The sequence below is a fragment of the Crocodylus porosus genome, unplaced genomic scaffold (genome assembly GCF_001723895.1).
Source record: "Crocodylus porosus isolate Cpor-Errol unplaced genomic scaffold, CroPor_comp1, whole genome shotgun sequence".
Taxonomy (NCBI): domain Eukaryota; kingdom Metazoa; phylum Chordata; order Crocodylia; family Crocodylidae; genus Crocodylus; species Crocodylus porosus.
Genome location: NW_017728931.1, coordinates 81,870,357 through 81,882,391, shown reverse-complemented (window position 1 = coordinate 81,882,391; position 12,035 = coordinate 81,870,357). Strand labels below are relative to the sequence as shown.

Sequence of the window (12,035 nt, the reverse complement as noted above, 5' to 3'; positions counted from 1 at the left end):
TCATGGCTGGGTGGCAGGGAACTTTGCCTATGCCTTGACTGTGGCAGGGAGAATCAGTGGCGGTGAGTGGGCTTAGTGCTGGCCTACCTCAGACCTGAGCTGGGTCATTCCTGCCCACTGCTGGAAAACACTGGTGACCACTGTGTTAAATTTATTATATGCCCCCCACCCATGTCACTTGCCAGAAAATTGCTCTAGAAACAAATAACTAAAACCTAAGATTCAGCAAGAAGTGACTGAGGGTCATGTGCTGAGTAAGCACAAAACTGTGAACAGCAGAAAGGGCTGTTTTTCTGCACTTTGGGAGAATTATTATTTAAGTGTTTTGAGATCCCAGGTTTAATAAAGCTATATCAACATAGCCTTCCTTCAGTATAGCAAGTGAACTATATAGTTTAAAAAAAAAAAGGGTGGGGGAGTCGACCTGAAAAATGCAGTGGGCAGTGTTTAGTGTTGGTTGATCAAGTATTGAGGTGTCTAGTTATCAACAGTAATATCTAAAGCAAAAATTAGTAGACATCATTCATGAAATAAACTATTTTCCCACTACAACAGCAAGTTTACAATGATTAGGGAACAGCAAAAGAGGAGGCCAGGCTCTATTTGTTTCTTCTCCTCAGTGCTAGTTAAGGAAATTAATGACAGAACAGAACACACACAAAATTTCAGTATTACTTACCTTTAAAGCTAACTATTTAATAACATGAAAAATATTTGGCCTAAATACACAATGGCAGCTGCTTTGACAGTCTAATGGAAGACCTACATTTGGGTCGTGAGGATCAGGTCAATAAGGTGATGGAATTACCTCCTCTGGGGGAGAAGTTGGCAGGAAACAATGAGATTGTTTCCGTTCTGCTTATGAATATTTTCCCTTGAAGAAGGCATTTAATAAAATTTACATAATGCATACTGGGGCTTCCTCAGAGCCTGGTGAAATGTTCCCATGCTGCTTTTCTTCTGCTAATGCAGTTATTGCAATACATCTCAGTATTTAGGTCTCTGCTTTTTCATTTGATACAAGTAAGCAGTAGGGGTGTGTGAAATGGGCCGTATTTGATTTCAATTCGGCCCGAATCGGAGACAGTGATTCGATTTGTTGATTCGGATTGATGTTCCCGGTTACATTCAGCCAACTCTGAATCGGAAGATTCGATGCTGATTCAGAGAATCAACGATTTTGCCATGGACACAGCTTTAAATGTTTTTTCCATGTACCTCAAGGTACCAGGTGAGGCTTGTGAAGGCTGTGATGCTGGGGCAGATGGAGCATCCCACAGGAGCACAGGGGGGCCCTCCATGCTCTCCCCAGCTCAGTGATCAGTCACAAGGGGACCCCAGGTATCCCTGCCCCAAAACCTAGGAGGCACCAGTCACTGAGCTGGGAGAGTGCAGGGGGCCCCCTGGTGTGTTCCCCTGCAGACCCAGAAGTGGACCGGAAGTGTTTCTGGTCCACTTCTGGGTCTGCTATTGAGTGTGCTGGGGAGCCCCCCGGGCTCCTGTGGGACTCTCCATCCATCCCAGCATCGCAGCATTCACGAGCCACCTGGTACCTTGAGGTATGTGGAAAAAACATTTAAAGCTGTGTCTATGTCCAAATCATCGAATCTTTCCGAATCAATTCAGAGAGATTAAAGGGTCTCCTGATTCTATTCGGATTCAGAGATTCGGACACTGAATCAGACTGAATCTCCACCAAATTGAATCAGGAACTGAAGCTTTGCACAGACCTAGTAATCAGTAGCACAACTGGGGGGGAGGGGACAAGGGAGGAGGCGGCGCTGGCAGGAGCCCTGTGTACTCATGTACTTGCAGGGAGAGCACAAAACTAGAGGCGACCGCAGCTGTCTGCTGCTCCCAGCCAAGCTGCTGCCCCCCTGTGAGCCAATGCCATTGCCACACAGGTTGCAGAACTGTTACATTTCTGCAAGTAAGCTCTTAATACTGTACTACCTCTAATATTGTTCTCTGGACTCTGCTAAGCAAAGTGTTACCTGCTCTATCCAGGCTCCTGTGTAAACCAGGAACACTACTAGAGAACCCTATTGGAAGGAACTACTCCATTCCTGACCTCAGCACTTGTGTTGGCTTTTAGGAGAGAAGCAGAAGCCAGGAAAATATTTGGAAAGATATGGTATCGCTTGATGGAGGAGGCAATAAGAGAGCTCTAAAGGAGGACAAAGAGAGGGAGAAAAAGTTTAAATAAAGGAAGCCAGGCAGAGAGTATGGAAATGGATTAAAAAACATATCAAATGAAAGAGAGAAAACACAAACTAGAAAGAGACAGGCTACTTAAGAGGGAAATAGGGCAAACATGACAAAAATAGAAAACTTACAGAAAAGAACAGAACCAAAGGATGGATTAAGACAAGAATCTAAAAATAAATCAAAGGTTGCAGCGTCCAGAAACTGCTTAGGTTTTAGAAATTGCTTTGGTGCCCATGCCTACTTATCTATAAACATGATGCTTTAGTTCTCTTTGGAACTTCTTAATGGTGTATTTTACTGAGTTTAAAGGAGTATGGCTGCTCCATATTGCCTGTGTTCAGAAAATAGAACTAGGCAACTATAAGTAACAAGTTACTTAAACTGAATTTAAGTTAAATGTCAGCTTTAAAAAAAATTCGGCACCATCATTTTAATTCATTTTCATTTTAGTCCCAGCAGAGTTTGAGAGTTACTTTGTAAAATTTTTAATCATTATGAATAAGCTGGCACTCATTCAATTGTTTTTATTAGTATAATCTATATGGAAAATTGACTTCATTATTTCTACAGTCTGGCTGAGAACCTAAATGGGGGTAGCTTCAATTATACTGGTATCTGTTGCACAGAAAGACATATAATTTAATGTGAAGCTAAAATAAATGAACCTCAGTATAAGTACTGTATAATTCAGCTATAAAATTAAGAAACATTCATTTGTTAAAGTGACCTGTGTAAGTAAGGGTCCTGTTCAGACCCTTGTGTTCAGATTAATGTGGCCACCACCAACAGAGGCACATGTCCCTCAGAAGGCTACAGATGCTGCCTCTGTGCAAATCTAGGGTGAAAATTTGGCTCCACTAAAGTCCATTACAAAAGTCCTATTGGATTCAGTGAGGTCATGATTTCACTGCTAGCCCTGTTCTGGGAAACAGTTAAACTAGGAGGTCACACTTGAGAATACACAGCCAGTATGGATTCATCAAGAATGAATCATTCTTGACCAACCTGATTTCATTCTATGACAGGGGACAGGCTCCATGCATTTGCGGGGGGACACACACTTGCAGATGTGATATACCTTGATTTTAGCAAGGCTTCTGACAATGTCTCCCCAGACATTCTTATTAATAAGCTAAAAAAATATGGCTACATGAAGGTGTAAGGTGGATACATAACTGCTTGGATCACTGTCCTCAGATTAATCATTAATGATCTAGTGTCTAATTGGGAGGGGGTATCAAATGGGGCTCCCTAGGTAGTCTGTCCTGAGCCTAGTACTGTTTAATGATTTCATTAATTATTTGAGTGATAGGATTGATTAGCAAATTTTCAGAAGATAGCAAGTTGATTGCAGGCACTGACAAGTAAGGCTAGGATCCAGAATGACCTTGATAAACTGCTGAAGTAGTCTGAAATCAACTGAATGACATGCAACAAGGACAAGTATAAAGTGCTGCATTTAGGATTGAACAATTGCACACACATACAGACTGGGGAATGATTAGTTAGGCTACGGGTAGTGCAGAAAAGGAGCTGGAAATTACAGTAGACAATAAGATGAATACAAGTCATGAAAGGCCAATAGCATATTGGGTTGATTTAACAAGACTGTCACCTTCAAATCAAGGGAAGTGATCCTTCCACCCTATTTGGCATTGGTGAGGCCTCACCTGGACTACTGTGTCCAGCTCTGGACTTCACACTTGCAAAAAGATATGAACAGATTAGAAAGTCTAGCAGAGAGCAAAAACAATTGCCTGCGGTCTGGAATGTGCAAGAACGTATAAGGAAAGGTTGAAGGAACTAGGACTATTTAGTCTAGAGAAAAGAAGACAGAGAGGGGTATTTGATAACAGTCTTTAAAAACCTGAAGGGAGATTATAAAGAGGATGGGGAAAGACGTCTTTGCAGCAACAGGGGACAAGGACTTAGGAGCAAAATTTCAAATTAAAGCAGGATAAATTTACTTTGGGATAGCTTTCTATAGTAGTTAAACACTGGAACAGGCTGCCCAGAGAAGCTGTGGAGTCTCTACCCCTGGAAATTTTTAAGGGCAGACAGAAAAAAGCTCTTGACCGAGATGATTTAGTCAAAGATGATCCTACCTTAAGTAAGGAGCTGGACAAGACGACCTCCTGAGGAACCTTCCATCCCTACTTTTCCTATGATTCTAAAGTAGAAGACAGAGGCCCAGGGTGCTATAAACGTCTAAAAGACACCTCCAACTGTGTATAGAGAAAAGCTCTTAAATCTCCAACTGCTTACAGTAAAAACCTGTTCTCAGTTACCTGTCTAAAATGGTCTTCAGTTTTCTCCCTTCCTAAGGCAGAGGTTCTTTGAGTTCCATAAAAGACTCATCAGTGAGGGACCGTCTTTTTGTCATGGTTTTGCCACACTGGGATCTATGGCTCTCTCTTAGGTGTTACTGTACTACAAATAGTAATTACTGTATTTACTCAAATATAAGACAAAGAAGTTTGGGGAAGAGGCAGAGACTAGGGAGTTGGGGGGAAGGGGCAGAGAATGGAAAGAGCAGGAGGGAGGGGCAGAAGCTGTAAAGAGCTGGGCATGGGAGGGTGGCAGTGGGGGCACGAAGGCTGCAGGGGGCAGAAGTGGGTGGAACAGAGAGCAAGGGGGGCACCTGACTCCCTCCCATCCCAGACACTTCTATCCTTGTTGCAGCAGTTGGGGTGAGGGGGGAGTTCAAGAAAACCCTACAATACTTAGATTCCATACCTGGAAAATTATAACAAATGACAACATTTTCCATATATAGAATCCAATTATTGAGTAGTCATCTTATATTCAGGGTCTTGTATTTGACTAAATATAGTAATAACAGTAGCTATTGTAACTGGACTGACCTAGTCCAATTTTTTGGTATTATATTGCCCAGCAGAACTCCCTCTGTGTGCACTTCTATGGAGCATGTGACCTGGGGGTAGAAACTGGTATACCAAATGGTACTTATTTCAGTTCACCTTTATGGGCTGAACCTGCAAAGTATCTAAGAATCCATCTAACTTTGGGCATATGAGCCTTACAGAAGCCAAAATTATAGATTTAAGATTAAATACACTCTTAACTGTACTGCTGGATCATGAACAGGGCTGTTGGCAATTCATGGGATACAAGAAGCCACCCTACGCATGATTCCCAGAATCGGAGAGAGAGACTTAGCTGGCAACATAAGAGCAAAACTAACATTATGAGGGGAAAGCATCTCACTGGAATACAGAATAGTTTCTATTGCAACAAAGTCCCTGTTGGCAACACTGCCATGGATATAATTTCAGATTGGACAACCCCTTATGTTTAACTTACTCTGACATTTTAAATTGTCATTAATAAATGTAAACAACATTTAACAAAAGTCCTTAACTGCAATCTACCTATTAAACAACAATTCTATGCTCTAAAAGATTTGTAAGTGCAAGAACTGTAATACCAGAGTTATCTTCATCTTTGCGGATCTTTAGCTTTACAAGGTCTTCACAGTGTTGAAGGATCTGAACAGCATCTTCCATGGAGCAGTTGTCTAGTCGAATATTGTCTATGGCAAGCAGTTTATCACCAAGCTCTAGTGTTCCAGTTCTGTTAACAAATAAACAATATTACATGGTCATTTTTACTACAATTTTAACATTACATTAAGGCACCATTCAAACTTGTCCTTTTAATGTTTTTAAAATTGAAGTAGGCTTGTGTACGGGGAAACAGTCAGTCTAAGCTACTGGAGATTAAAAACATATTTATTCTTCCAATAAAATCATTCAGTTGATTTGTAAGCTTGAGAGATGAACACTGATAATACTTTCCACATGTGCAGAAGTTAAATGAAATACAAGCTGGAAGCAACAGACTTTTGCTGCGAGTTGAGAGTTCTCACCTGTGAGCAACACTTCCTTTCTTGATATCAGAAATAACGAGAGGGTCACCTGGTTTTCTACTGGATGGAGCTGTAGAAAAAGAACAAACATACAGCCTTTTAGATACGTACATGATATGGATACACATATTACTTTATATATACACACACACACAACATATTACATACACAAATTATCTCTCTCTCTTTCTGTCTTTCTTACACACACACACACACACACAGAATTTATTAAGGCTGCAAGATCACGGTCAAGCTCTTAGAGGATAAGAAATCCCACAATTAAGGTTGCTCATATTATTTTAATTCAGCCCAACTGGACGTGTCTTATGACTGAGCCCACGTGTGCCCTTGGATGACTTTCATGAAACAGCTACACCACATGGCCACCATTTAGAAAGGCAGCACTGTACTTTTGCCAGTACAACCTGAGAACCTCATAAATAAAATAAGCTATACAGAATAAAGGTCATTTTGCCAACATGCTGGCATACATGCTGTTTTACACTAGAGGCTTTGCCACAATGACTCACTTGATCACAAACTGCACTTCATTATACTCATGACCAACAGAGTATGCTGTATAAAAGTCTACAGCACATAACTGGCCACAGTCTTTTATCATGTGTTCACATACTTCATTCAGTGCTCAAGATGCTGCAGATTAATGCATGCAAACAGATTTGATTCTGATAGATGGTGGGGGGAAAAACTTGCAGGCACAGAACACAGTTTCAGATTCTGATTCTAATACCCAACTGATTCCATTAGGCAAGATTCTGTCAAGTTGCAATACCTGTAGTACAATGCTGTTGGTTTGGTTGATGGATCTTAATGATAAAAGTTGGCTGAGTATACTCAGCAAGATTTAATAATCAACAGCATATTTGACCTGTCACTGCCAGAGAGCTGTAGCATTTTGAATGAACTACCATGCTACTGAGCAGCTTTGGCTCTGGTTTTGGCAGGTACAGTTACTTGCCTGCCTGTAAGTGCATGGTGGGAACAGAGAAGAAGGATGACAAGATGGATCAGCTGCCCCTAAATAAAATTTTCTTGCAAAAGTTTCACTTTCTCATATCTGAAACCATGAACAAGCATGGCCTGATGGAACAGCACATTTTCAGAGCAGTGGTTAGCAGTCATTGTATGCTGCAGGTCGAAGTGACCACCTCACGTCAGAGGTGGAGGGTGGGTAGCCACTAGGATCCAGCTGCTGCTGCTGCTGCTGCTGCTGCCCCTCCCTGCAGCAACATGGGAAAAGCTCCAACCACTTCTCCTTACAGTGAAATAGGGAAAGCACCTGCTACTAAAGCCCCACGTTCATATGCCAGATCAAATTGCTCCATTGCCATACCTGGCCTTCAGGTTGCATGTTGCCAACCCCTGCTCTAAACACTAAGCAGCAGTAGTGTAACTGAGGGCAAGCAACTGAGGCAGTAGCTGGGGAGTGTGTGCAAAATAGCTGTTGACACAGCTGGCAAATGGCTGCTGGCTGGATTGCTTTTGGAAGCATCCCAGCATGTAGCACCATCCTCTGTATAGAACTACCCTGTTACCCTAAAGAAAGCTCACGCTATAGCTACAGCATCAACACAGCAATGGAAACAGCTTCCATCTTTGTTCAAAAGCATGTGGTCTTTGCCATCTGGAAGCTTGACCGCTCCAACTGCTAGTTGTCAGTAGCTAAGCAATATGGTGAGAGTAGGCTGACTGCTTTGTGTTGTTAAGGAAGTGTGCACTGGAAGTTGCATGTTATACTGCAAATGCTGACATGATTACCAACAGCTTCATAAGCAAAAAGTTCCTCTATACACTGAGACAACTGATAGAAATCATATTCCTATTTTGTGACCCCTGTGCTCTAAGGGCATTTATACATATACCTTTCTGTCCTGCAACATGCTGGAGATCTGCCACTTTGGAGAAGTCTATTAATCGAGTCTGCTCTGCATGCGAGCTGATGCGCACTGCCCTGCGCTACATGCAGTTGTATAAGTGGTGAAATGCACGTCAGCATGCAGAAAATGGTGACAGTGTGCTTTTTGAAATGCATGCCACTGCCATTTTCTTTGCGCTGACATGCATTTTGCTGCTTATACAACTGCATGCATCACAGCGCTGGGCAATTGCACATGTAAAAAAGTCCTAAGGCCTGAGCTAAGTCACCAGCAGCTTCCAGAATGGTAATAGAAGAAGGCCTTGAAAAGTTTGGATGGCAGGTCCCTTAGGAGCTCATGTCTCTTATTTAATGAAAAAGGACAGATTTATTTCCACTGGCCACTGTGCAGTACATCAGTGGCGTTAGCATTTCCATCTGTTGTTCTAGGAAACCCAGACTGCCCACTATTGTTCTGCCTGATGAAGCCTTTATCAGATGTTTGGGATGCAGGACAAGCCTTAGCAGCTGCAGAATAATGACAGTGTAAATTTGAGACCAAAAGGTGACTGCTGAAGGGGAAACTAGAGGCTGCTGTGCAATATCTCCTTCAATTAGAATTGGGTCTGGTATGCTGTACAGTGCTTGTGAGAGCAAGGGAGAGAGTCTTGCTGAGGGGTCGGGAGAAGAGAAGAGGCACAGAGACTTTTAGGAGACTGAACAGCCAGCAGGATGCCTCTGTCCAAAATGACAATTGCCATGTATATTACACACACACACACACACACACACACGCACGCACACACACAGAGGTATCAGTTGAACACAATGTTTTATTGATATATTTACAATTTTAAAACAATTTGGAAGCTTACCAGTGTTTCAATCATTATAACAAAATAAATTCTAAATACCTATATATTTTGTCATTTGATTTTGGTTTTTTACAGGGATGTGCAAAGCTTCAATCACCAATTCAATTCGGAGAAGATTCAGCCCGATTTGGAGGTTGAATCACCGAACCTGAATCAAATTGGGAGACAAAAACCCCCCCTCCGAATCGATTTGGAGCCTCCGAATCAATTTGGAAAAGATTTGGAAAAAGATTCGGAGATTAAGAAGGCAGTCTTTCAGGGGAAGAGAAACTGAGAAGAGGGAGGGGGAGCAGGAGGGGGAAAGACTGACATCTGAAGCTGGCCAGTGACTGTGATCTTTCCCTGAGTCCTCCTTCAATCACAGTGCACTGGGGGAGGGATATAGAAACAGCATATAAGCCTCTGTCTGCAGCCTTTCTGTCCCTTTTGTGAGCTGTTTCTGCCTGAACAGAAGAGGGAAAGGCAGCTGGTTCAGAAAAAGGCAGGCGGGCGGTGATGTAAATTGGCACCAGGAAGGGCTCCTGTTACAGGCTACCATCCCTGCTGTTTTCATCCAAATCTGCCTTAACACACATCACACAAGTGACACAAAAGTTTTGCTTTCAGCAGCTTGAGGTGCAGTTTCCCAGAAACCCCTACACCTATCTCCTTGAACCTTGGCAGGCTTCATGCCCTCAGAAGGGGCTACAATTCCTGCTGTTTTCATCCAAACCTGCCAAAAAATGACAAATTATAGGTATTTTAGTGATTCCCCATTATAGTGTATGGCTGAATCACCACATCTCTCTGAATCAGCACCGAATCTTCCAAAGCTGATTTGGCCAAATTGATTCGGGACAGTGATCTGAATCTCTGAATCAAATCACTATCCTTCAAATCTGCTGAATCTGAATCAACTACTTCCCTATTTGCACAGGCCTGTTTTTTTATCATGGAAAATCAGAGCTCCCTTGCCCACTTTGCTCACCAGGATTCAGGCTGTCCCCCACCCCAACTTTGTGGCACTGTGCAGCCTCCCACAGCAGGCCATGGGGCTGCAGCCTGGCCAGACCAGCATCAGCCAGAAGCTACCTCCACAGCCCAGTGGGTGGGACCTAGTGTGGGAGGGTCATAACTCTATGCCAACACCACCACTGGTGCCCAGAGACCCATGTCATCTGCAATGCCATGGCCACCAAGATGAGGTGCTGTAGTGGTACATGGTTGTGTCCCTCCACTGTTGCTGGACAGGCAAGGGGTACCTCACTTCAGCAGCCATGGAGGCATAGCACTCTTCTGTGGCATGTCCCACCCACTGGGCCACGGAGGCAGCTCCTGCCCAGTGCCAGTCCAGCCAGGCTGCAGCCCCCTGCTCTTTTTTGGGCACAGAAATCTAGGAGGGGTTGCACGCCCCCCACACCTCTCTGACATGTTGCTTATGTTCTGCCCTACCCCCCTGACATTTCACCTATCTCCCCCACACATTGCTTATGCACTCCCCTCACCCCATCAGACTTATTTGTGGGGAGCTGCTCTCCATCTCACTGCCTGGTTGCCATGTGCATGTGTACATGTGCACATGTACATGTTGCCTCCTATCTCTGATCATGCTCTTTCTGCCCCAGGCAGTCCCTTGCAGACTGGAACTCTGCCAGCCTGCACAGGGAAAACCATGATTTCCCAGGTGTTTCTCCTTAAAAACAGGGAAAAACTGTGATTTTTCTGTGGGAAACAGAAAACCTGGATCCCTGATTATGAGAGATTCCAGTTGTCCCTACCATGGGGATAGGGACTAACTTTTTATGCTGCATGGACTTTGTCAAAGCTTCCTTCATTCACGTCCACTGTATGTAACAGTTTCATACTTTGCTTGAGCTTAAGGAGTGGGTTCTCTATGGGGGGGCTTGTTTCACGCACTCTTGCTTTCTGTAAATTGAATACGTTTTTAAAGTGCAGGGGCTGTGCTTTCACTCTTTGGTTTATGGCTATTGTCTTAATCGTTATTTTGTTGCCTGTTTTATAGCAGCCTGCACTTTGCAGTAAGGATACACATGATTTTTTATTAAGTGTTTTATATAAAAACTACCACAGCTGAAGGAAAACATTATATTTATTGTTCCACAAGGGCAAAAGAGCAAGTGCAAATGAATTAAGCCTGGAGAACTATGTGACAAAACCATTTGGAAAAAACAGAAGGAAGAATGGAGAAAAAAAGCAATGCAAAAAGTGAATTCTGAAATCCGCAGCTCACAACACAGTATTCAGCCTTCAGGCTTTCCTGCCGGTCACCCTTCATGAACCTCGCAGGCTGGTACATTGTGGTGGTGAGCTCCCACTTGAGTTGGAGGGATCAAAGGCAGGTACTAAAAGCTGTTGCCATTTAAGTCCTGAGGGAATTTCCCCGGCTGATTACTTGTTCCCAGGAGGAAAAGTTTTTTAAGGTCTTGCAAGACCAAGGCTAAAGCAGCTTGATGTGATGTATCCTGCTGAAGGAGGAGGGAGCTCTCACAGGGAGCACACTGTCCAGCAATAGCCTTTGTATGTTCATGATCTTCCAGTCCATTTCAACAGCTTCCCAGGTTACTGGAAGGCTTTGCTCTGCCAGCTTCCCAATCATGGGGGGGGGGGGGGCTTTCCTCAGTCAGATCCATTTTTGCCTCTGTCCTGTTTTTTTTTTTACCATTGAGAACCTGGTCTTCTGTGTGGCCCTGTCTCACTTTTCAAAGGCTGCAAGGTGCTGCTAGGAACAGATCTAGGATTTTGAAAAAGGGGTACAACTGGTAGTGGAGAGCTGACTGTGCATGTACTACACAGTTGAAAGGGAATGTGACTGAACCACTGCATGCCTGGATCTGCCCCTGGGTGTTGCTAGGTATTTCTTCATTTCTTTTTTGTTCTACCAAACAATGAAGCTGTTGCTAAGAGTGGTGATTTTGCAGGTCTGGCTGCACCCAGTGAGAAAAGTGGCAATAGCTTATTAGTATTCATTCATTTTCCATTGACACCAAAGATATATTCCTCCCCCTCAATAATTCTGAAATGCCATCTTCAGGATGGTTAGTCATTTCCCAATTTTTTACCATGCTCACAGAATATTTGCAATGACTGGTTTGCAATTGATGGTTTATTGGTATGGAGGATATGTTGGGCTACATGGCATATAATGAGTTTTTGCAGCCAGGATGAAGTGGGGGTGGGGAGAGGGGGA

The 12,035-nt window shown here is 43.3% G+C and overlaps 1 protein-coding gene across 10 annotated transcripts in view; it reads right to left on the bottom strand.

Annotated features, from left to right (window-relative positions):
* GRIP1 (glutamate receptor interacting protein 1) overlaps window positions 1-12,035 on the bottom strand; it is a 579,208-nt gene that overhangs the window by 35,152 nt on the left and 532,021 nt on the right. For all 10 annotated transcript variants that reach the window (XM_019543266.1, XM_019543261.1, XM_019543263.1 and 7 more), the window contains 2 exons: window positions 6,098-6,167; window positions 5,657-5,802 (listed from right to left, as the gene is read on the bottom strand). In XM_019543266.1, coding sequence (XP_019398811.1) covers window positions 5,657-5,802; window positions 6,098-6,167 — 216 coding nt within the window. The remainder of the gene's footprint in view (window positions 1-5,656; window positions 5,803-6,097; window positions 6,168-12,035) is intronic.